General features: G+C 40.4%; 1 protein-coding gene across 1 annotated transcript in view; it reads left to right on the top strand.

Annotated features, from left to right (window-relative positions):
* The window catches only part of ANOS1 (anosmin 1), a 307,265-nt gene that overhangs the window by 27,915 nt on the left and 252,216 nt on the right, over positions 1 to 27,134 (top strand). The window contains exon 2 of the mRNA XM_077294730.1: positions 17,121 to 17,168. Within this exon, the coding sequence (XP_077150845.1) occupies positions 17,121 to 17,168 (48 nt within the window). The remainder of the gene's footprint in view (positions 1 to 17,120; positions 17,169 to 27,134) is intronic.

The raw sequence follows: 27,134 nt of genomic DNA, 5'->3' as shown, positions 1-27,134 counted from the left end.
TATCTAAAGAATAAGTAAGCATGTATGGCGTATGGCACAAGGCAAAGGTGTAACAATAATAGGTACAGGGGTTGCAGTCACACCCAGCCCTGGAATCCAAGGTGGTCCAATTTTGGCCCATACGAGGAGACTAGTACTATTAAATACCCATGATAGTTGGGGAGCCATGTTGGAGATTTGGCATTGGAGCCCACAAGCTTAAAGTTATGCCATTGGCTCCTTGAGTTTAAATCAAACGTATCTATTGGCCTCTATCATCTGTCTTTTTTTTCCAGTATAGCATATCATAGTCACTTACTGTTTATCGAGGCACTAGGTAAAAAGATATTACACTAATCATAATATAGATGTTTTTTTAACCTGGGAACATATGGATGATGAATGCTACTAAAAACCTACGCAGTGACAAATATCATAGCCATCCATTGGGAAATACTCCCGAAGCACTGTGCTCCTATTATGCGTTGTGAACTTGTGAATGCACCCTAGTTTAGAGTCTAATTACAATTTAATTGCCAAAAATGTTGACAAAATAGACTATATTACTTGTTCCTTTTTGTGATACATTTTCTGTAACTACTGATAATTTTTACATAATTGTTTGTTTTTCCCAATCATAAACTACAATCAGTGTCCTGGCTTTTCGAAATTCAGGTACATGTGCTGAATCAATTTCTATGAAAGGCACACTTGTAAATTGGAAGGCAGGTGTGACGCTATATGGCTTTTACAAGTTTTAAAATACTAAATAAACTGACCCCATAGTGTGAGCTCTCACTTAGTGTTACTTCATATTTCTCAGGTATGTAGTGACCGCCAGAATGCTTCATGTTACATATTGCACCTATTATAAAGTATTCCAGGAACTGCTGTTTTTCTGTAGGTGTTTCCTTTCAGCAAAACACGTTTCTTCTAATTGCATGAGATGCAGTTCCTTAACAGTATTTCATTTGGACACATTGCTGTGCTCTAAAAATATTTTATTATCAGAAGGAATGTTTCCATGCGGAAAAAAAAACGGTTGTCACCTTTTCTTACAAGAACTTCATTCACGGGCGAGTTGTTGCTGTGTGGAATGATATTTTGCAAAAACATTAATCTATCCAAATGTTAATATTAATGATCAATGCAGCAAGCTGTTCCGAGTCTGTGTGTAATAGCTACAATTTAGCGATATTAAGCAGTATGCCAAATGTTCCTTCAGCAAGTGGAAGAACATGGAGATTTTTGGAACATCATAGCTAGGTTGTGTAATGCACAGATGAGGATATTTTATCATCATGTGTTGTCTGTGTGCACCACAGATCACACATGGAGAGCACTTGCACCCAATATAGCCAACAATGTGCCAGTGATATGGACGATTTTCTAAATGGACCAATGGTCATGGAAAAATTTGCAGCATGAACTATTCTGGCCCAATTTGCGATTTAATGTATGTAAATGCCACTCGGCTCCTGTTCTTATCTGATATGTGGATGAGCACTTGGATCTGCCAATCATGACTTCAACTTGTTGACGTGAGTGGCCTGATTGACTGCGACTAGGCTCTGGACATCCTAGTGCATGCAAAGTGTAGGGTCACTGGGACCTAAATTGAAATAAATAATGAGGTATTAGTATTTTTGATTTTTAAACTTTTTGCTCTACTGTTCAGTGCTGAAGTCATGGTGTGAGAATTGCAAATAAAAAATTATATTCTGGTGAATATGGATTTTTGTTATATTTTTGTAGATTTCAATTCTACTAGAACAAGTTTGACCAACTCTAGTTATTAATATCAGATCGGCGAGTCTAACACCTGCAACCTCCTCCGATAAGCAGTTATTTGCTCTGAAAGAGGTTACATGTAAACATTTAAAATGAGCTGAAATACACAACACCATGTAATGTGCAGCAGCCTCTGCTCGTTACTGCAGATCAGTTACTATTCAAACAACTACAGTGGCATGTAAAAATTTGGGCACCCCTGGTCAAAATTACTGTTATTGTAACAGTTAAGCAAGATGAAGATAAAATGATCTTTAAATGCCTAAATTTAAAAATGACACATTACCTTTGTATTTTAGTAAAAAGATTATGTTATATATTATATTTTCATCTTTTACATTCTAAAAATAACAAGAAGGAAAATGGGCCAATGAAAAAGTTGGGTCACCCTGCCTGGTTAGTACCTAGTAGCACCTTTATTTGCAAGTGTCACAGCTTGTAAACACTTTTTTTAGCTATCCAAGAATCTTTCAATTTTTGATTGAGGGATTTTTATCCATTACGCCTTGGGAATTTTTTTCCAGTTCTGTGAGATTCCTGGGTCATCTTGCATGTAATGCTAATTTGAGGTCTAGTAACAGATTTTCAATGATGTTCAGATAAGGGGACTGTGAGGGCCATTGTAAAACCTTCAGCTTGTGTATTTTGAGGTTGTCTATTGTGTTTTTTTTATGTGTATTTAGGATCATTATCCATTTGTAGAAGCCATCCTCTTTTCAACTTCAGTTTTTTTACAGGTGGTGTTATGTTTGCATCAAAAGTTGATGAAATTTCATTGAATCCATTCTTCCATCTACCTGTGAAATGTTCCTCGTGCCATTCACTGCAACACAACACCAAAGCATGATTAATCTACCCCCATGCTTAATGGGTGGCGAGATTTTATTTTCCTGAAATTCTGTGCCCTTTTTTCTCCACGCTTAATTTTGATCATTGTGGCCAAAGAATACTATTGTAACCTCATTGGTCCACATGACTTGTTTCCAAAATGTATCAGGTTTGTTCTTTTGCATACTTCTGATGATGAATTTTATGGTCAGGATGTTAAAGAGGTTTTCTTCTGATGACTCTTCCATGAAGCCCATATTTGTGCAGGTGTCTCTGACCAGTAGAACAATGTAGCACAACTTCAGAGTCTGCTAAATTTTTCTGAAGGTATTTTGCAGTCAAGCGGAGATTCTGATTTGCCACTCTAGCAATGATAAGAGCATCTCTCACTGAAATTTGGCTTGGTCTTCCAGACCTTATGTTGATCTCCACTGTTCCTGTTAACTGCTATTTCTTCCTTACATTTCGAACTGAAGAAAAGGCAACTTGAAAACGCTTTGCTATTTTCTTATAGCCTTTTCCTCCATTGTGGGAAATTTGCATGACTTGGCCTTTCCTAACGATGATAGTGAACAAGCCATAACTCTAACAGGCTAATTAAGGACTGAATTCTTGGTCAAAGTTTTCTGAGCACACAAATCTCAAAGGGTTTCCAAACTTTTGCCATTTTCCTTTTTGTAATGCAAAAAATTACAATATACTGTATTTTCCGGCGTATAAGACTACTTTTTAACCCCTAAAAATTGTCCCAAAAGTCGGGGGTGATCTTATACTCCGGGTACGGCGTGTGCAGGGAGCGATCCTGGATGTTCCCAGGGTCTGAAGGAGAGGAAACTCTCCTTCAGGCCCTGAGATCCATATTCATGTAAAAAATAAAGAATAAAAATAAAAAATATGGATATACTCACCCCTCCGAGAAGCCTGACTGTCACCGCTGCAAGCGTCTGCCTCCTTTCCTAAGAATTGCAGAGCGTGAAAGACCTTCGATGACGTCACGGTCAGGTGACCGGTTACATGAGCGGTCACGGACCAATCACAAGACCGTGACGTCATTGAAGGTCCTTCATGCTCTGCAATTCTTAGGAACAGAGGCAGACGCTTGCAGCGGTGACAGCCAGGCTTCTCGGAGGGGTGAGTATATCCATATTTTTTATTTTTATTCTTTATTTTTTACATGAATATGGATCCCAGGGCCTGAAGGAGAGTCTCCTCTCCTCCAGACCCTGGGAACCACACGCTGTATAAGATGACTGGGCGCATAAGATGACCCCCGTCTTATACAGCAGGCATATCCCAAATTCCATATTTTATATGGAAAAGTTGGGGGTCGTCTTATACGTCCAGTCGTCTTATACACCAGAAAATACGGAATATTTTTTGGCCTAAAATGCAAAGGAAATGTGTCATCTTTATCTTTAGGCCATTTAGAGATCATTTCACTTTCTACTTGCTTAACTTTTCACAATTACAGTAATTTTGACCAGGAGTGCCCAAACTTTTACTTGCCACTGTATAATTGCTGGAGGCACCGAGAGCAGGAGCCCTTCTGAACTTGTATTGTGAGATTTTCAATATTATATGCTTTGACAGTTCCATTAAGTAATCATGTATAAGAATTTACACATTGAGATAAAAGTGATGATTGCAACTATTACAATTATACACATTATCGAAGTATATGCGAGAGACATCATATAAGGGTTTTACCTGTTTGTGCAGCTTACAGGAAACGCAAAAGTACCATGAGAGCTGTAGGTTGACATTCACTGCTCATGAGTCTATAGTCCACTAATTTTTGGAGAATTTTGGAAACTTTTTGCATTAATAAAATGAGTGATGGTAATTATCACTGACAGTTTCATTCTCAAATATTTTTTCTTTCTATATTAAAGTGTCTATTGCTGAAAAATAGTCTCAGAACTTAATTAAAGAAATGTCGGGTGGCACAATTCATGCCATTAATCTTCTTACATTCATAAAACATAAAAGTTTTATTTTCACAAATAATTTAAGTGGAATAATTCCAATTTCAATCATAATGATATATGAAGACAAGTCTAGTACATGGTCTCGAAACCCTTTCTGATTCAAGCTATCTTTTAATAGTGTACATGCATTAGGCAAGTGTTAGACAATGTGTTGATGCACAGTTGAATTCTTCCATGAGAACATCATTAGATAGGAATGTTGTCTGTAAAGAAGCATTTGCTCGTTGCTAGTAAAAAGCTGTCATTGCGATAAAGCCAAATGATATTCACTACATAAGGACATAACCAGCGGTTTATACAATGACAGTATCTTATTTTCCTTTCATGTGGTTAGAAGGTTGTATAAGCTTGCTGGTTAATAGTGCATACTGTACATAGAAGGCTATATTGTACTTGTATAAATATTAGGCATCTTTGTATGCTTTACAAAGTTGTCTACAAGTCACATGGTTCTCCAAGATTTCTTGATGCTTAGAAAAGTAGACCCTGAAAGTATTACAGGGGGAATTTCCAAAACTCTGATATATAATGTCTTAATTGCTGAATAAAATAACAATAGGAACACCTGTTCAGTCTAAAGAAATGTTAGCTTTTGTCAGACAACGGTTAACTTTAAGGGAAGAAAAGTCCAGAGCATAGAGCTATTTTAATACTATAAAAATTTCAGTTTGCTTAAAAATATCGTATTCCCCAAAACCCAAACCAGTTTATGAGTAAGTTTTATTACTCCAAAAAGAAAAAAATGAGACAAGTGTACTAATAGGTTGAGCGTTCGTAGACTGTCCTATATTTTTAGTAATTATATAGCTTTTTTTGTTAAGGATTGGTTGCCTTAGTACAGACATGGATGGCATATCAATAAACATGCCATTGACGTTTGATTAGTGCAAGTCTAACTGCTATGACCCCTATGGATCACTTTCTGGAGGAAAGATCAGATGTACCTGATACCTGGTTCTTTTTCAATATAAATGTCCTTGATAAATACCATTATTGGTCAAAATGTTGGACCTATGCTTGCCAGATCAAAATAAAATATACACTTATTGCATCAAGATCTTCGTTCTCTATCATCATTTCGGTGCTGAGGTTTTTTTCCCTACTGATCACCACAGCCAAGTGCCAGCCACTCTAGAAAAGCTCAGTACTTCTTCATCTACAGGGTGGGCCATTTATAAGCATACACCTAAATGGGAATGGTTGGTGATATCAACTTCCTGTTTGTGGCACATTAGTATATGGGAGGGGGAAAACTTTTCAAGATGGGTGCTGACCATGGTGGCCATTTAGAAGTTGGCCATTTTGGATCCAACCTTATTTTTTTCAATGGGAACAGGGTCATGTGACACATCAAACATATTGAGATTTTCACAAGAAAAACAATAGTGTGCTTGGTTTTAACATAACTTTATTCTTTCATGAATTATTTACAAGTTTATGACCACTTATAAAATGTGTTCAAAGTGCTGGTCATTGTGTTGGATTGTCAATGCAACCCTCTTCTCCCACTCTTGACACACTGATAGCAACACCGCAGAAGAAATGCTAGCACAAGCTTCTAGCATCCATTGTTTCAGATGCTGCACATCCCGTATCTTCACAGCATAGACAATTGACTTCAGATGACCCCAAAGATAAAAGTCTAAGGGGGTCAGATTGGGAGACCTTGTTGGCCAACTGGCCCATGACGACCAATCCACTTTACAGGAAACACAAAAATTGGAACACAAAAATGGATGGTATAATGTGTGGTATATGGGGTATAAAGATAGTGGGCCATTCTTCATTAATGGAAACCTCAATGCCACTGGATATCTGAAATTGCTACATGATGATGTGTTGCCCTCTTTATTCACTGAAGATGGCACATTCCCTGAGTTTTTCCAGCAAGATGGTGCACCACCACATTATTGGTGTCAGGTCCGAGCATTCCTACATGAACAGTTTCCTGGAAATCTTCAGTGACAGTGATGTCATCAAGGTCACCGCAGGCACTGAGGCTGCTTTCCCAGTCGGGCTCCTGAACTGCTGTGACCTCAGTGAGCTCCAAGTTGCACAATGAGACTTTTTACCACTGTGCTAGCGGTGATATAGAGAGCATACAGATAGCACAGCATGGGATCGCAGCTGAGGTAAAATATTCTACTTCTGGTTTCTAAACACTATTTGACCTCAAAGAAAGAAAGAAGGGGCACTCCCATGCATTCCTGTCTGTATACTCTGTGTTGCTTCCTCCTGTGGTCTGTGGTATGACCAGACCATGTTCAGCATGATCAATCAGACACAGCCATTGCACAGTACATAGCAGGGGCACATTTATAAGTTTATCTCAGCACAGGGACATTTTTTTAACACATCCAGTTGGGGAAATTATTGTTGTTCCAAGACCTGTTGATCAAAATGTATTTTGTTTTTGCTTTTTTGTTTTTTGCTTCCCTTCTTCCCAGAATCATAACTTTTTTATTTTTCATCCTTATGGCCATGTGAGGGCTTGGTTTTTTTGTGGGACGAGGTGTTCATTTAAATAACACCATTGATTTTACCCTACAGTATACTGGAAAATGGGGAAAAAAATTCCTAGTGTGGTGAAATTGCATAAAAAGTGCAATTCCACAATTGTTTTTTTGTTGTTAACATGTTCACTAAATGCTAAAACTGACCTCCTAGTTTGATTCTCCAAGTCTTTTTGAGTTCGTAGATCTATTTTAGTGGTGAAAAAAAAATACTGAGTTTGTAAAAAAATTAAAAATGTCGACCTTTTCCATGACCCATAGCGTCTCCATTTTTTTTTATCTGGGGCTGAGTGAGGATTTATTTTTTGCACGCCGCCGTGAAGTTTTTGTTGATACCATTTTGGGGTAGATATAATGTTTTGATTGCCTGTAGCATTTTATTGCACTGTTGCTGCAACAAAAAACTTATTTTTTTTCTTGTTATGCCGTTTACCAATTGGATTAATTATTCTTAATTCTTATTTTGATACATCGGGTGTTTCTAAACACTGCAATACCAAACGTGTTTTTTATTGCTTTATTTTGAACGGGGCAAAAGGTGGGTGATTTAAACTTTTTCAAAAAATTTTAAATACTTTTAGAAACATTTTTTTCTACTTTTTACTTGCTTAATAGTCTCCATAAGAGACTTGAAACTGCGATATTCCAATCACCTGTGATACACATAGCAGAAATGCCCATCCTGCAGACCCCGGGTCTGTCATGCCAACCGTTTGTGAGCAACTTGCGATCATGTATTTGGACGCCAATGGGCCAGTCTTATAACGTGCTTCCGGCGCGGCCATGTTAGATACCGCTGTCGGATATTGACAGTGGCATTTAACAAGTTAACAGTCACAGGTAGATCGCGATGAAATCAGCTGTCTTGTGCTGAAAAAGTTGTGGGCTCAGCGCCGTAGCCCGCATCACACAGGATGAGGCGACCTATGACGTATAGGTGCATCATAGGTTGTAAATGGGTTAAGGCGTACATATACCCACAGAAGTCAGTCTCTTTAAACCTCATGTAAAGATAGTTCCAGTTATCAGGATGAATATAAGGTAATAACTAGCACAGACCCCATGGTGCTGTTGGTTTTATCACTATTTCTCCACATGTCTATTGACCTGTTTTATATGTAATTCATCAAATTTTCCATTCATGGATTATCTGCATACTCTTAATCGTTAATATACAGCATTTCTATATTAAAAAAAATATGATGGAGGTAATACATTTATTGCCACAAGTGCCAGTTTCCTGCTGCTCGTGGGCGTCTTGTTATAGATTTCACAGCTAAGATCTCTTTTAAGAGCAGCTTGTGGTCATGATCTATTTTCTTATGACATATTATCCTAAGGTCTCAAGTGATTCTCCCCTGATGAGTGCGGAACATTGTGAGAGCATTACATTCGCTGATATGTGATATTTCATCTTACTTGTGGAGCAATATCATTTCCTTTCATAGCTAGATCTCACTTCGAGTCTGCCACTAAATGGCAATGACTGATTTAGTGATGATTGTGGTTCTAATACTTTGGTTTACAGTACCATGTACTGTAGGATGACTTTTTGTTATATCACTGTGAAAAAAAAAAGATTCCTTTCTGGCTTATTTATATGTATTAGTTTTCCTTGTAAAGCTTTGTTATATTACACTTTGGACAAAACATGTTTATCACCATTTTCAAGAAGACTGACATTGAGGAGGAATATTATTCCAGATGATGAAAACCCAGAAAACTCGCACTATTTACCTGAGAATTTGCCACGTTTTGATCCAGTAGATGTCAATACATCAGATGCACAAATCTCTCCACCATCCTGATGGTTGACTATAATAGATCAATTGTAGCATCTAGAAGAAGACTCGTCAGGATTTGTAGGGCAGCAGAGACTACACTGGGTCTCTGTGGTTTTTATAGTTCAATTTGGACAAAAATTGCTCCATTGAAATCCAAGTTTGGATTTACAGGTACTCCAAAAGCTGCTGTATGGTGATTTCTACGACACCACAAATACAACAGAAAAACCTCAGGATGCTTCCATATAAAACTGGATGCACAGAGAGTTAATTTTGGCCCCAAAGAATACTGAGTGACATATGGTATGTATATAATTTTTTGCAGGATCATTTTGTCAATTTTAGTTGACTATGCTTTTAAATAAAACTTATTTAAATTCATACTACTGAAACTTATGCCACTTCATGGCATGTGTGGCAAACATGCAATGCAACAGTGGTCAGAACATAGGCCTACTGGTAACCTGTTTCATGTTGTCACATTTGATGGGTATGTTAGTGAAGGTAAATTCCCTAATGCAATGCAATTTTACAATCTATCAGAATTATAAAATGAGCAGCAAAGATTATATGTATATATTATTGAAAACCTATTTATGAATATTTCTAATACATTATTCTAGGTCGAGTCTAGGGCTATTAGCATACTTTGCTTAGAGTATTAGTCTAGATTGCCCCACATTTTAGCATACTTTTTCTAGAATGCACTGTTGTACATATTTTTAAAATTTGTCAGGCTCATTAATGAAATTAGCCAATTCTTAATGATTTTGACCTCTTAAATTCAAATCTGTCAATGAAAATTTTTAGTTGGCTCTTGTTTCTATGATATCAAAGCGTTTTCCTTTACTGCTACATATAATTAATTGCACAAAAGTTTCAGTAATTTGAAACATAATTATTTTTGCAAATATAAAGATGCAGAATATTTTGTTTGAAATTGCACTACTAAATTTGGTCCTCATTCAGTGACAACTTTTTTTGTTTGTCTTTTGTACTCCTGCATTGAGTCATCTGTTACAATTGTCCAACAGTAATCTGCAAGAATTGATGGATTCTATTTTCCTTGATATAATTTCTCCATAGCCAAAATATCTTGGTGAAATCTCTAACGTTGCTCTTCGCTTCCTGCTCTGCTGTTTGGTGGAAAAAAGTCTAGATACGAATATAATAAATGTATCTTTACGGACATGTTACAGCCAAGAGCCTTATATGTTTTGAGATTTTCCACCAACTCTCCATAGTTATCTGCTCTTGAGTTTCCCCAAAAATTAGTTACCACTAATGTAAATGCTACCCATGCAGGCTTTTCCTTGCCCTGCAACATATATGGAAAAACTCATTTTGAAGAACCTTGCAGATCTGAAGTCCAATAAAGACTTCATTTTTTATCTTTACTTCACTCAACCTTAGAAATGTATTGATAATATACTTGAATGCATTTGCATTTTTATATATTGCCTTTACCGAGTTCTTCATTAGGCCCAACATGATATGCAGTGGAGGTAACAAAATCTTTTGTGGGTCAACAGGTGCTGGGTGCAGAGCATTTTTACTCTCTGGCTGAACTGAATGTCGGAGAGGCCAGTCTCTTTTATTGTAGTGATATTCTCTTGCACGACTAGCCCATTCATAGAGAAAGCAGCCTTAATTTGCGTATCCACCCTGGAGAAAAAGAAAGAGGGCAACCGCCTTAAGTCGCCACAGAAGAGCCACAAACATTGGTCATAGTTCAGGCACCTCTACAGCTGTTTCATGTTGTCATAGGTTTCTTTCATATCGACTGCATAACCAACTGGAATTGAAGGTAGCACATTGCCATTATACAGCAAGACGGCTTTTTGGCTTCCTTAGGACACATCTTTGAAGAACTTCCATTCCTTTGGATTATGACTTATGTTCAGAGCTTACATTAAACTATTGATATTGTTGCATGCCACAAAATAGCTTTCTATGAAGAACTATTGGATAACATCTTTATCACGGTTGAGGAACAAAGAAATCTGAACATCGCCTACTAGGAGATTCCACTGCTGAAGCCTGGAACCTAAGAGCATAGCCTTCCTCTTTGGCTGATCCAAATCTCTAACTTTGTGTTATAAGGTGTGGTTGAGTTGAGGTTGCTGACAGAAAGTCTGGGTCGCGAAAGTAAGATGTCCTCTTCTTCCTCACTTCACTCAACTGAAAATGTTTCTGGTGCTTTTGGAAATGACAGTTATTCTTTATGTGGTATTGGGTGTATCGCAGATGGAATCTTTGGATACTGTAAAGTCCACTTCTTCCTTGAAACACCTTTCCTAACAGGGGGCATCATGCAGAAATAGTGTGATCAGTTGGCTCTCTCTGCAAACTATTGGGACTGCAAAAGACAGATTGCATCTTCCCATGCAACCACTGGGTAAGATGTAATGCCCATCTATTGCAGCATATGTGTGGATCACAACTCTTGTTCTGATCTCCTATTCTGCAGTCAATATACAGGTTGTTGGCTTTCCATATCATGGTAGTCAAGATTCGCCTTGTGACTCAAAAGTGACTTCTCCGTATATGCAGCAGAAATGATTTGCTTTGTTAATGCAAGAAGGAGACATCTGAAAAAAATATAGAAACTAGTGTTGAGCGATACCGTCCGATACTTGAAAGTATCGGTATCGGATAGTATCGGCCGATACCCGAAAAGTATCGGATATCACCGATACCGATACCCGATACCAATTCAAGTCAATGGGACACCAAGTATCGGAAGGTATCCTGATGGTTCCCAGGGTCTGAAGGAGAGGAAACTCTCCTTCAGGCCCTGGGATCCATATTACTGTGTAAAATAAAGAATTAAAATAAAAAATATTGATATACTCACCTCTCTGGAGGCCCCTGGACATCACCGCTGGTAACCAGCAGCCTTCTTTGCTTAAAATGAGCGCGTTTAGGGCCTTCCATGACGTCACGGCTTCTGATTGGTTGCGTGCGCTCATGTGACCGCCACGCGACCAATCACAAGCCGTGACGTCATTCTCAGGTCCTAAATTCCAAATTCTAGGAATTTAGGACCTGAGAATTACGTCACGGCTTGTGATTGGTCGCGTGGCGGTCACATGAGCGGCACGCGACCAATCAGAAGCCGTGACGTCATGGAAGTTGCTGAATGCGCTCATTTTAAGCAAAGCAGGCTGCCGGTTACCAGCGGTGATGTCCAGGGGCCTCCGGAGAGGTGAGTATATCAATATTTTTTATTTTAATTCTTTATTTTTTACATGGATATGGATCCCAGGGCCTGAAGGAGAGTTTCCTCTCCTTCAGACCCTGGGAACCATACACTGGGAACTTCCAATTCCGATTCCCGATACCACAAAAGTATCGGATCTCGGTATCGGAATTCCGATACCGCAAGTATCGGCCGATACCCGATACTTGCGGTATCGGAATGCTCAACACTAATAGAAACATGTCAGTGCTAGGAATCTAAGCTAAAAGATCTTAAAACTGTATACCTTACACAGAGAGCACTTATAAAAGTAGATGATGCAACTGTAATTAGGACTACATCATTAGAGCTGAGTTGGCCTTTTTTTGATTGGTCACTAGTGTTGAGCATTCCGATACCGCAAGTATCGGGTATCGGCCGATATTTGCTGTATCGGAATTCCGATACCGAGATCCGATACTTTTGTGGTATCGGGAATCGGGATCGGGATCGATATTAATGTGTAAAATAAAGAATAAAAATAAAAAATATTGATATACTCACCCTCTGACGCGCCCTGGTTGTAACCGCCAGCCTCCGTTCATAAGAATGAGCGCTTGAAAGTCCTTAGATGACGTTGCGTCCTGTGATTGGTCGCGGAGCGGTCACGTGACCGCAACGTGACCAATCACAAGCCGTGACGTCATCTAAGGTCTTTCAAGCATTTGAAACGGGTCGGCCATTTTCAGAAGTCGCCGACTTTTGGCAAAGTCGGGTTTCATGAAACCCGACCCGACCCCTGTGTGGGGTCAGCCATGAGGTCGGCGATCTTCTGAATCTGGTATCGGAATTCCGATACTGAGTTCCGATATGTTTGCGATATCGGGAATCGGTATCGGAATCCATATTTAAGTGTTAAATAAAGAATCAAAATAAAAAATATTGATATACTCACCCTCGGACGCACCCTAGTACTAACCGGCAGGCTTCCTTCCTAAGAATGAGCTCGTGAATGACCTGCGGTGACGTCGCGGCTTGTGATTGGTCGCGAGCGGTCACATGGACAAGCCGCGACGTCATCTAAGGTCCTTCACGCGCTCATTCTTAGGAAGGAAGGCTGCCGGAAAGAAGCAGGGCGCCTCCGAGGGTGAGTATATACCTAATAGGAATATACTCACCCTCGGACGCGCCCTGCTTTCCGGCAGCCTTCCTTCCTAAGAATGAGCGCGTGAAGGACCTTAGATGACGTCGCGGCTTGTCCATGTGACCGCTCGCGACCAATCACAAGCCGCGACGTCACCGCAGGTCACTCACGCGCTCATTCTTAGGAAGGAAGCCTGCCGGTTAGTACCAGGGCGCGTCTGAGGGTGAGTATATCAATATTTTTTATTTTGATTCTTTATTTTACACATTAATATGGATCCCAGGGCCTAAAGGAGAGTTTCCTCTCCTTCAGACCCTGGGAACCATCAGGATAATTTCCGATACTTGGTGTCCCATTGACTTGTATTGGTATCGGGTATCGGTATCTGCGATATTTGATACTTTTCGGGTATCGGCCGATACTATCCGATACCGATACTTTCAAGTATCGGACGGTATCGCTCAACACTATTGGTCACCCTTAGATGATGGAATAATGAAGGCTCAATAGATTAAATAGATGATGTAAAGAACTAGCTACTAACAATGCAATAATGATGAATAATGATGATGAAATAATAAAGACAATTTTTCTGTAAGCCTGCCTGAAAGGTGTTATAAGCAATTAAAATATGATATAAAAAATTAGAGTCAATCAGCAAATTTAAGCATCATATTTGTTTTCAGCACCACAAAATTAGTTAAGTTAAACTGTTTTCATCTCTGAACCAATTTGGCTGTGGAGCAGTGATATTAGTCTAGTTTCCTCTAGATTTTACCATAGTTTTTTCTAGAATATTAGCCTAGATTTCCCTACATTTTAGCATACTAGCTGGAAAATATTAGTCCAGTTTCCCCTACATTTTAGTGTACTTAAATATATTCCCAAAAAGACCATTTTAACAACTTAATGAAATTATGATTTCTTCTTTGGACAACTTAAACTAGCAAAAATTGTATTTTTCTTTCCAATTAAGAATTTCATGCTGTTGGACCATTTAAACATTATTTTTAATGTTTTAAATCAATCTTTTGATGTTAATATTGGTAGATGTTCATGGTTTATTCGTCTTGAGCAATTTGTCTCCATTCCAGCAATAACATTTAGTTGAGTCCTGGTTTGGCAATTACTGACCACAAAATGGGGCCAAATTCTTAACTACTACACTAATCTCTTAACTATTAGACTCTTGGCCTGTAAAGGTCTTCCTCTGCCAAGCCTTGTGTGGCTGTTTCATGCTGCTCAAACACAAGCTCATATGATGAATTTGGGTGGGTATAAAGTTACTTCTGTAATAAAATCACCACTTACTAATGAAGCCAAGGAGTCTTAATAACAGTAAAAGAACAGAGAGAAATAGCACATTCTGAATTTAGGTTTTCATTTATTTCCAGGGATTTCGTGTGATATCAATCAATATAATTACCATCTCATAGTTCACATTCACCAATAGACTTTGCTCTCCTTTGTAGGTGTTGAACATCTTTTCTTGAATTGATTGTCTTTGTTGAGAGATAATGGCACCTTATCTATGCAAGCTCACCGACTTTATTGATTGTTTTGTTACTAAAAGTACCGTCACACTCAGCAACGCTGCAGCGATATAGACAACGAGCCGATCGCTGCAGCGTCGCTGTTTAGATCGCTGTAGAGATGTCAAACACAGCAGCTACAGAACGATGCAGGATGAGCGGTGGCTCACTTATCGTTCCCGCAGGTCGTTAGCTCCATGTAAAACATTGCTGGCATCGTTGCTTTTGCTGTCAAACACGATGATACACACCGATGTGACGACCAAATAAAGTTCTGGACTTCTAGCTCCGACCAGCGATATCACAGCGGGATCCAGATCGCTGCTGCATGTCAAACACAACGAGATCGCTATCCAGGACGCTGCAACGTCACGGATCGTTGTCGTTCTCGTTGTAAAGTTGTTTAGTGTGAAGGTACCTTAAGTGTTGTGAATTCTGCTCTTGGGCTCGCTCCGGTGGTTATAAGTGGTAGCGCTGCTGTCTTTGGATCGCTGCATTCATCAGGTGTGTCCACTTATTGCAATTTTGACTGGGCTGTTTAGTCTTGCTTGACCCTTTAGTCAGTGCCAGTTGCCCATTGTTCCTGGAGGATTCACATCCCTGCCTGGTCTCTCCTGCTTTGCTGTTCATTTCAACAAAGATAAGTTCTGGCTTTGTTTTTTGCAGTCCACATTCTGTGGGCTTTATTGTTCAGTTCTTTTCCATGTTTTTGTCTTGTCCAGCTTGGTCTGCATAAGGATTTGTTCAGCCAAGCTGGTATCTCTGGAGATGCAGATATACCCTCCATATCTTTAGTTAGATGTGGAGATTTTGTATTTTCTGTGGTGGATATTTTCTAGTGTTTTAATACTGACCGCATAGTACTCTGTCCTATCCTTTCTATTTAGCTAGAGTGGCCTCCTTTGCTAAATCCTGATTTCAGTCTGCGTATGTTATTTCCCTCTCCTCTCACAGTCAATATTTGTGGGGGGCTGTCTGTCCTTTGGGGATTTTCTCTGAGGCAAGATAGTTTTCCCTTTTCTATCTCTAGGGGTATTTAGTCCTCCGGCTGTGTCGAGATGTCTAGGGAGTGTTAGGTACATTCCACGGCTACTTCTAGTTGCGGTGTTAAGTTCAGGGTCTGCGGTCAGTACAGGTACCACCTTCTCCAGAGTACATCTCATGCTGCTCCTAGGCCACCAGATCATAACACTTAAGGATCTCTTTTCACAGATCTGGTCTTTTATTCATTTGTTATGGATCAAGTGTATAAAAAATAGATCTATTGCAAAAACAGTCACACTTTGGTTTCCGATTTGCATTTATTTCTGTTCTGTTTGTAACAGATTTTTTAAAGAGAATTATAGGGTTCTGGTCATGCGCATCTCTGAAACATGGATCTGTTGGCTGATGTCACATGATGGATAACCATTCATTGGAATCCTTTTCTCATAAGCTTCAATGTTTAAAAAAAATCCAGTTTTTTTTTGCTGGACAAAAAAGTTGTGCAGACTACATTACTTGATTCAGTTAAAAATAAATGTCAGTTGGATTGCGATAAAATTGTAGACTTTTAAGGACATTTCCATCCCAATTCAAATGAATGGATACTGTACTGTATGATTTTACCTCCATTTTTGTCATCCCAAAATGGATACAGAAACAGAAATAAATTGATAGTTGAGCAACTGTTGAGTTAATAATCGTTAGTTGAGTGATTGCTGGCCTGATGAAGCCTTTCACATCTCATCCATATTGTACTTTACAGTAGTTCAGAATAGCCGTACATGTTCAGCGACACTTGGCATGGAATTAAATATCTTTCTAGGAATGCTATGGAAAAGATCCTTCATGTGTTACTGACAATTGGACAAAATATTTGGCTTTGGGGCCACATGATCGTTTGGGTCCTGACCTTCAATAATCTTTAGATTGAATTTATGGCATGTCTCCTCGTGTTCATAAAACTCAACTGAACCTGTCCATTTTGGTGTGAAGATAAGACGACCTAATGTGTATGGAGGCTTCCCCACTCTTCCCTGACAGTTAATGTTGACCACACAGTTTCAATCTAAACATCTGATTCTTTTGTTCTCATAGAAATACTTTAACCTTTTCAATATAGAAATTTCAATATCAATCCTTGTGTCTTAAAGCTAGAAAAGACATAACAGAATGACATTGAACTATTTGATATTTATATTTTGACTAGTCTTCTGTGTGCTCAGAAAGAAAGATTGATCTACCCATAGCTCTACCATATTACGTCAGATCAAATGATTATTCTCAACCAGAAAGAAAAAAAGAGACTCTGGAAGCATAGTGTTACTTCACAGTTCCATTAAGGAGCACGTTTTTTTAGTGGAGTGTTTATACTAACTGATCTCTCCATTTTTTGCAGAACAATGGTTCCTTGATTTGGTGCCAGAATCACAAGCAATGCTCCAAGGTAAATACATGTTTTTTGTCCCTTTAATGCTCAATGATTGTTTTTTCTTTAAATAAAAAAGTGAAACAAATGCACCATTAATAGATGATGTGGAAAAATGTTCTCTCTTTGTGTGATTCACCCTTCTGTTGTTACTCCTAGAGCTTTATAAGTACCATAATAACTCCTTCACTGTTGAGGGCTCCATTTAAACATTGCTTTTCAGTGATAGTGCTTATTCAAGACTTGACAAGTCGAGAATAGAAGTAAGAACTCTTGTTCGTTTAACCCCTTGTTTATATGGGAGAGGCAGCAAAGCTGTTCAAATCCTTAGATGATTTAGGGGTTGAAGGAGCCTCATTATTTATTGTAGCTCTGCTATTAAAAACCCAAAGATCAACTAAACTTATGACTAATATTTCTATTAGACAAAAATCTCATTAAGCTGTATCAATGAAAGATGCATTACATAAATGACAAAGTAATTCAACCTCAGCCCTTCTCATACAATGATGAGAATATCATCTATCACATATCTATCTATTTAAATATCTACCTTGTACTGATTTCTAGTATTTACATAAAAAACATTAGAATTGAGTAAGAAGATGTGCGCTGCCGTAGTCTACCCTCTAGCTCAGGTCCTCCATGGCAGCGTAACCACAGCATTATTCACTTTTGCACTTCTTGTGCTAGCTAGGCCCCTGAGCATCATAACATGCCTCTTATGAGGGTCTAATTTATCATAGGAAATGACCGGACGAGAATGCCATTTGCAGAAGTGAAGACTGCCTTAGCCCGACTGCCGTAGAGGAGTGGACTGGACATTTTTTGCTCAACTCTATTAAACATACATTAAAATGCACTATGTGAAAAGACAAATATATATCTGACATGCTATAATAGAATGTAATTTATTTATGTAAAGATAGATTATGCCCCAATACTCTGATACTATGTGCCTAGCCTTTACATTGCTCTTAGGCAATGTTTCCATATGTAAGAACACTGCATTTTTCCCACTTGTTTTTTGCAGGTGTCTGCACCAAAATGCCAAATAAGAATGTTCTCTGTTTATTACATTTTTGCTACATTTATTTAATGTGCTGTCCCCTTTTGCTTATGTGTTTTGGTGCAAAATTAACATAGTATATTTTAATGAGCATTTTAGTGCAGAAATTCTGAATTTTTGCACTTAAAAATTCTATTCCATTTTTACAAGCCTTTTTCAGACTTTTCCTCTGCAGGGGAAGAAAAAAGGTGCACAGTGCCACAGCTTCTTTTGACACACAGAGGATATGAGTATTTATGGCATCACATACACTTTGCTGGCACTGTTAAATGCAATGGATTTTCAACACAAGCAAACAAAATATAACAGGAAAGGGAAGGAGATCCAGCTCAACGATGTAGTGAAAAAATCCGTAACTTTATTCACTTCAAACCGAATAATGTGGAGGATAAAACATCAGCAGCAATAAGAATAAAAACAATATCAACGCGTTTCTGGTGACAGAGCACCCTTAGTCATTTTTTTATTCTTATTGCTGCTGATGTTTTATCCTCCACATTATACGGTTTGAAGTGAATAAAGTTACGGATTTTTTCACTACATCGTTGAGCTGGATCTCCTTCCCTTTCCTGTTTTCTCTACGCCCTGACACAGCGGTTCCGTGGTCCGAGTTTCCAGGGATGTCGATTGTGGTGAGCTGGACTTTGTTTTGTTCTATTTTAAACAAAATATAACCCAACTTTGATGCTACATCTGAACATGGAATTTATAAGCTCTGTAGTTCCAAATATTGTGCAGCATGCTTTTTCTGTTCTTAAATTTTGATTTTTTAAAAAGTTATATCTATGTCTTGTTGCTTGATATAATTTCAATAGCCATAGCTTTTTTGAAGTGGATGTTCTAAAATAACAGCTTAAAGGGAACCTGTCAGCAGATTTCGCCGCTATAAGATGCGGCCACTGCCTTTCAGGGCTTATCTACAGCATTCTACAATACTGTAGATAAGCCCCCGATCTGACCTGCAAGATAAGAAAAATAAGTTATACGCACCTGGGGGTGTGGTCCTGTGTGGTCCGGTCCAATGGGTGTTGCAGGTCTGGGTCCAGCACCTCCTGCTTCTTCATCGTTCCCCAGCGTTGGCGCTCCTGTCTCTGCCCTGATGAGGGCAGAGTAAAGTACTGCAGTGCGCAGGTGCTGGGCCTCTATGACCTTTCCTGATGCTGGGGAGTGATGAAGAAGCAGGAGGGCATCATCACAAGAAGATGGGAGGCGCTGGACCCAGACCTGCGACACCCATCGGACCGGACCGCCCCCTGAGTCAGTATAATATAACTTGTTTTTCTTATCTTTCAGGTCGGACCAGGGGTTTATCTACAGCATTATAGAATGCTGTAGATAAGCCCTGAAAGGCAGTGGCCCTTTAAAGGACTGTTTTATTTTTAATGTCTCCCTTTGGTAGCAGTGATCTGTGTATGTGTAATGAGTGCAGTAAAGGTGCCTTCAGATTGCATTCAATGTCCTAGTCGGGGCGTATGTCCAAAATCCCCCACAAAATGGGGTCAGAACGCATGTGGGGGCTATAGACTAATGTTGATGGCAGAGCGAACATGTTTTCTGCCGTGCATTTTCGGGAGTGTGTGCTTACAGGAGGTGGACACTCAGATGCAGTCTATTATGTCAGAGTGTCTGACTCTTGTAGACCTACACTCCCAAAAATGATCGACGGCAGAGAGCACATTCGATCTGCCGGCAGTGTAGATTATGGTCTCGTCGACCCATGCTTGGGATTTCAAACGTATTCACCGATGGGGACACAGAACACAATATCGAAGTACACTAACATACTTCCCAGTCACCATTTGCTCCGGTGGTCCAGTCTGCTCTGGCGTCAGGTGACTGCATTTATGACTTGCTAAATTACACAGTATCGGCTGTGTGGAGTGGAGGTGGGTATTCACATTCTATTAATACTGATGTGGACCAGAGCGCTATTGAAAAGAGAAGAAGATGGTGACTGGTGAGTTTGTTAACACATTCATTATGCATACACACTTTGTTACTACCAAAAGAAGAAATAAACTGGAGTTCTCTTTTAAGATCAAGCCACAGAATAGATTAAAGGTCAGAGATTACCCACAAATTCTGCAACCCCTTCAAATATCTGATTGCATCTTATTGCAGGGAACGCCAATTATGATACACCGACTTAAGAATAGGCCATTGCATTAAAAAAAAGGCAGCACTCCTACAGGTCAATAAATCACGTCTTAATTATTACTGCCCTTTTATTCACTTTGTCTGGTTTTGATAGGAGCCTAGCCAAGATCCTTGGGCCTATGCCCAGATACTCTGTTACTTCTATATGGTGCTGCTGAATTTTTTTTGCTGTGGTCTATTTAAATGAACTGTGAATGTATTTCTATATTGAACAAGGATCAAACAATATTGTGAAGACTTTTCTTCAAGCAAGTGGAAATTTCCAATATCGATCTGTTCGTGGACTATACTAACAGCATGTCCTTTTCTTGTAGAACATTATCTAGGCCCATTATCTACAATTTACAGCATTGCAGGATACATTACTGCTAGTACTCTGACGTTGGTAGTATGAATGTACATCTGCCTCCATTTAATAGGACCTATTTAGTCATTAAATCAACGAGATTGATGCAGAGAACATTATGCATTCTATGGCTATGTCCCACTTGACTATTTAATACATCAGTAGATTGTATCTACAAATAGTTAAAGACTTGGCCACAATTTAAACATTTAGACTAATCTGATTAGAGATGTCCAAATTGCATAAGTGGTCTGCAGTTTATGGATCATCTTCCTCCTTTATGATCCTCTTGAGATTCTAAATCTTTAGCTTTTGACCGAGGATCATAGCTTAAAGCAGAAGTAAGGTTGATGATTATTCCACATTATTGGAGTTTTCTCTGCCCTGGGAAGATTGATGTCAGTGTTGGCAGTGCTTTCCGTCTGGGCCAAATCCAGTTTAAATGATTAAAATAATAAAATAGTAGTCAAGTGTTCTGTCTGTATGAACAATGTCGCTTACTGTTTAATTCGAAGATTTCTTTTTGTGCGTACAAGTCAGGATTATTTATTATGCATGCCAATAGAGTAGTGACAGTGCACATAAGAAATGCTTTATCTTCTGACTGTTTAGGAGATTTATTTCAAGAAAATGATCTATCTAATGTGTGGACTCAAAATGTCCCCAAACATACTATTAAATAAAATAAATACTGGTATATTAGTTCAAAGAAGATTGCAGTCTTGACCCTGCAAATTGCTGACAGTTCTAGAGAGGAAATGTGGACAGGTGTCAAAATACAGTGTAGGCCATTTATATGGATACACCTGGGTGAGCCATGTATATGGATTCACCTAAATAAAATGGGAATTGTTGGTGATATCAACTTCCTGTTTGTGGCACATTAGTATATGGGAGGGGAAAAACTTTTCAAGATAGGTGGTGACCATGGCGGCCATTTTGAAGTCGGCCATTTTGGATCCAACTTTATAAATGGCCCACCCAAGTGTATCTATATAAATGGCCCACCCTGTGTGTGTTTCTGTAGGGTTTTACAAGCTGAAGATTAAAAAGGAGGAAAGCTCTCATGTGGCAACACTGTATGAATCAAGTTGAAAAGGTGGATAGGGATAAATCTCCTCACCTATAGGTATTTTTCATACCTGATGGTATTGTCTAGATGACACAACATCTGAACAGTTTGCGGGCAATTGAAGCTGTTGCCACCACCCAGTTTGGAAGAGCGCTCCATGCAACCAAGACGTCAGGAAAATAAGCATTTGTGATATGACAACCGACTACGTTGCTGCTCACATATCAATTCAGCAATAGTGAGGTGATGGTAGAAGATTTTATTGAGATACATTGCAGTACATCAACGCTTTTTTGGGGCCGGACTAATCTTTTTCTCCAGGATAATTTCAATGTAAATATATACATTGAAATTATCATGATAAAGATGGTCACTGGTCAGTAAATTACTGTTATTGAAAATCTTACTAAACAGTCTGTAAAAACTGCAATAGAATTTATGACATTTAACTCAAAATGTTGGGAGGGCCGATACCCCTGCGTGCATTTTTTTGCTCATATGGAGTCAGAGAATCTCTCAAAATAGGTGACATTGGTTAGTGGCATAACTTGACACTCCTGGATCCCAATGTAGCATATCCAAAGGGAGGCCAACTATCATGGATCTTCAATAATACTGATCTACTCATATAGGCAAGAGAGGCTTATGTATCCCCCTCATCTCTAAGGCCCTCATACAACTGCAACCCTTGCACCCACTATAGTTGTGCCTCTGCGATGAACTTACTGCTTTAGGCTTAATATGAGTAGAGACTCATGTTCTCCATGGGTAGTAAAAGTTGAAGAATTGGTAAAGTACCTGTCAGCCAAGGCTGGGAATGTGCAACCTGTGTGGTCTTAAAGAGCATATCACTCTTTGCTCTAGAAGGGGAACCACTGGCCAAGATAGACTGTGCACATGAAACTTGCTTTCTTGATAAAACACTTTGTGTATGAATCTGTGGAAAGGCAGAAGATACAGATTCATTCTTTAGTTTACTAATAGGATGCCATTTTTTGAATACCTTAAGGCTATGGCATATTTATGTCATGTCGGTTGATGTTCATACTAGGGCGTTCGACAGACAGCGGTAATTCCGCTTTTGTCCACTATGCGCTCAGTGGCGTCGGCCTGATTTTGTCTAGCTGGTCCGGGGTTAATTTAGCTGGTGCTCGGATTGGAAGCTGGGTCACGCCCACTGCCTTTAAATTGTTCTTCTGAACATTGGGCGTCGCCGATTATAGCTTCTGTCTTGTGCTTGGTTATCTCGGTCTGGAGTGGTGGTCTAGGAAAAGGAGTATCGTATCTGGTGGTGTATATTTCCCTTTGTCATATTTTCCTCCTTCCTATATTTGTATTTGTTTTGCCCTGTGCACTTATTGTGTATTCCTGAGTGACTGCGGCGTGGTGTATACTTTCCGTTATCCTTGTCTGTGCTAACTGTGGGTATTGGTTAGTGGTCTCTTCACTGGGTGGTGGGTGGAGGTTTCAGCCTAGGGTTGAAACAGGAGACAGGGTGAGGGTGGAGGCCCAGACAATGCACACCATCAGTGTAAACTCTGGGAGAGGGTCAGTCAGGGTTTCCCAGAGTTGAGGGAAATCGCAGGGGCCTGGGTTATTAGCTCTTGCCTACCCAGGCTTCCCGTGACATTATAATCGGCCAACATTATTTGAATTCCATGGATCCTATGACTTCCGTAACCCTCCAGTTGAGGGCGCTGTTCCTACAGGTCACTGAGTTGAGGGGGTCAGTGCAGCAACAGGGACTAGCAGTATCTAATGTGCAAGCTGGAGCGGCAGGTAGAGTTGCTGAGCCTGTTTCCTTTGCCTGAAAGGTTTGCTTGTAAATTTGTTACTTTTCGTGAAGCTTGCAAACTTTATTTTCGTATGTGCCCGATCTCCTCAGGTAATTAGGCTCAGCGTGTGGGTCTGGTGTTATCATTACTAAACGGGGATCCTCAAGCATGGGCGTTTTCTTTGCCTTCTGATTCTGCAGCATTTAACTCAGTGGAGAGTTTTTTTCTGCTCTTGGGCACATTTACGATGATCCTGACAGAATGGCTCTAGCAGAATCTAAGATACGCACTATTCGACAGGGGGAGCGTGTTACAGAGGATTGCTGTTCTGAATTTCGCCGCTGGGCGGTCGACACTCAGTGGAATGATCTCGCGCTGCGGAGTCAGTTTATTCATGGGGTTTCTGGAAGGGTTAAAGAAGCCCTCCTGATGTACGAGGCTCCTGCTTCTCTGGATTCCGCTATGAGTCTTGTTGTCCGCATTGATTGCCGTTTGCGTCGGGGAGCCTGAGATGCCGCCTATGGGAGAAGTGAGGTTGCTGCAGGTGAGCCCACAGAGCCTGTGCAAATCGCAGGGGTGTCACATGTTAAGCATCGAGCCCCTGTGCTCAAGAAGCAAGGAGCCTGTTTTTACTGTGGTAAAACTGGTCATTTTGTTAACATTTGTCCTCTGCTGTCTAAGGAAAAACGCAACGGCGGAAAACATCTAAGCTCAGAGGGTGTGGAGGAGACTAATCTGAGCTTATGCATATCCTCCATGGTGGTTTCTCAATGCATGCTCCCTGGCAAAGTTATTATCGCTGGCAGAGAGCTGCCAATCACTGTTTTTGTGGATAGTGGTTCTGCCACAAATCTCATTGATGAGGAGTTTGCGCGCACAGCAGGTTTTAGGATCGAAAAACTGCCTCATACTATCCGTGTGGTCACCATCAATGCAGCTCCTCTCTCACAGGGGGAGATTACTGAGTTTGTGGCTGAGGTGAAACTCCACATTGGGATTCTACATTTCGAGCAGGTTACATGTAAGGTGCTCAAGAATCTTCCTGCATAGGTGGTTTTGGGTTTCCCATGGTTGTCTATGCACAACCCGGTTATTGATTGGAAAACTCAGGACATAATTCAGTGGAGCGAATTCTGCCAGGAGAATTGCCTGGCCACATGTGTGTCTGCTGTGACTTCAAGCGTTCCTGAGTCACTTCTGGATTTTATGGATGTGTTCTCTGAGAAGGGTTGTTCAGAGTTGCCACCACATCGCTCCTATGACTGTACTATCAGGTTTAAACCAGGGGCCAAATTGCCTAAAGCAAGGATGTTTAACATCTCCGGTCCGGAGAGACAAGCGTTAAAAGATTACATTGCTGACAGTTTGAGCAAAGGGCACATCAGGCCTTCATCCTCGCCTGTGGCAGCGGGGTTCTTCTTAGTTAAGAAGAAAGATGGCGGACTACGCCCTTGTCTGGATTTCAGGGAGTTGAACCAGATTACGGTTCGTGATCCATACCCTATGCCACTGATACCAGATTTGTTCAACCAGGTGGCAGGTGCTAAGTGGTTTACCAAGCTTGACCTCAGGGGGGCGTATAACCTCATAAGAGTCCGTCAAGGTGATGAGTGGAAGATGGCTTTTAATACCCCTGAGGGTCATTTTGAAAATTTGGTTATGCCATTTGGGTTGACAAACGCACCAGCAGTGTTCCAACATTTCATAAATGATGTGTTCTCGCATGTTTTGGGGAAATTCATTATTGTATACCTGGATGACATTCTCATATATTCTTGCGACCGTGATACTCATTTAGATCATGTCAGGCAGGTGTTACAGCTTCTCCGTGAGAATAAGCTCTATGCAAAACTTGAGAAATGTGTATTTTCGGTTCAGGAGTTGCCTTTCTTGGGTTATATTGTGTCAGCTTCTGGATTTAAAATGGACGCCGCTAAGGTGCAAGCGGTGTTGCATTGGGAACGGCCTGATAACCTAAAAGCACTTCAGCGGTTCCTTGGGTTTTCTAACTACTATAGGAAGTTTATCATGGATTTTTCTATCATTGCTAAACCGCTAACAGACATGACTAAAAAGGGTACCAATTTCTCTGTTTGGCCTGAGGCCGCTGTAGGCGCATTTGAATTTCTTAAGAACAGTTTTGTTTCGGCCCCCATTCTTGTGCAGCCAGACGTATCGAAATCTTTTGTTGTGGAAGTCGATGCGTCTGAGGTTGGTGTGAGGGCGGTGTTGTCACAAGGCTCATCCTTGAGCGATTTGCATCCTTGCGCCTATTTCTCCAAGAAACTGTCGTCTGCCGAACGTAACTACGATATCGGCAACAGGGAGTTGTTGGCAATCAAGTTGGCCTTTGAGGAATGGCGACACTTCTTGGAGGGGTCGGTTCATCAGGTTACTGTAATTACCGACCATAAGAATTTGCTTTATTTGGAGTCTGCCAAGCGTCTATCTCCGAAGCAGGCTCGCTGGGCATTGTTTTTCACGCGGTTCAACTTTGTTGTTACTTACAGACCTGGGTCTAAAAACACTAAGGCAGATGCTCTGTCCAGGTGTTTTCCGGGGGGAGAACCTCGGGAAGATCTGGTACCCATCCTCCAAAAGGGTGTTGTGGTTTCGGCTCTCACAACCGAGGTTGAGGCTGAGATTGCCGAGGCTCAGGAGGAGGTACCATCTGAGCTTCCCATCAACAAATCGTTTGTACTGCTTCATCTCCGCTTAAAGGTTTTGGTGGAGCATCATGATGCTGTCCTGGCTGGCCACCCAGGGGTCAGGGGTAGTTTGGAGTTGGTGTCACATCGGTTTTGGTGGCCCAAAATCTGACAGGACGTGGTCTCATACGTGTCAGCTTGCACCACGTGCGCTAGGGCTAAGACGCCCCGGTCCCGTCCTGTTGGCACACTACTTCCTCTAGATGTACCTAGTAAGCCTTGGACAGAGATCTCCATGGATTTTATCACTGACTTGCCTTCCTCAGCTGGGAACACGGTCATTTTGGTGATTGTTGATTGGTTCTCAAAAATGTCGCACTTTGTGTCTTTGCCTTTGTTGCCTAACGCTAAGACTTTGGCTCAGGTATTTGTGCAGGAGGTGGTCAGACTTCATGGGGTTCCGTCTGATATTGTTTCCGATAGAGGTACTCAGTTTGTGGCAAAATTTTGGAAAGGGTTTTGCTCACGGTTGGGGATCAAGTTGTCTCATTCTTCGGCGTTTCATCCTCAGTCGAATGGTCAGACCGAGCGTATGAACCAAAATTTGGAGCAGTACTTACGCTGCTTTGTTTCTGATAACCAGGAGGAGTGGTCAACGTTCCTTCCTTTGGCTGAGTTTGCCATCAATAATCACCGCCAGGAGTCTTCTGGGGAGTCTCCGTTTTTTTGTGTTTACGGGCTATATCCTCAATTTTGTACTTTGAGTCAGGGGGCCTCTTCCGGCGTCCCGGAGGAAGACCAGTTAGGAGCACAACTGTCGTCAGTCTGGAGGAGAGTTAAGCAGCGCTTGTTGAGCGTGGGTGCTAGGCACAAACGTGTGGCTGACAGTAGGCGTGTGCCAGGTCCGGACCTGAGTG

Source organism: Ranitomeya variabilis, chromosome 3 (genome assembly GCF_051348905.1).
Source record: "Ranitomeya variabilis isolate aRanVar5 chromosome 3, aRanVar5.hap1, whole genome shotgun sequence".
NCBI classification, from domain to species: Eukaryota; Metazoa; Chordata; class Amphibia; order Anura; family Dendrobatidae; genus Ranitomeya; species Ranitomeya variabilis.
The sequence above is the reverse complement of the archived record's forward strand: the minus strand, read 5'-3'. Positions and strand labels throughout refer to the sequence as shown.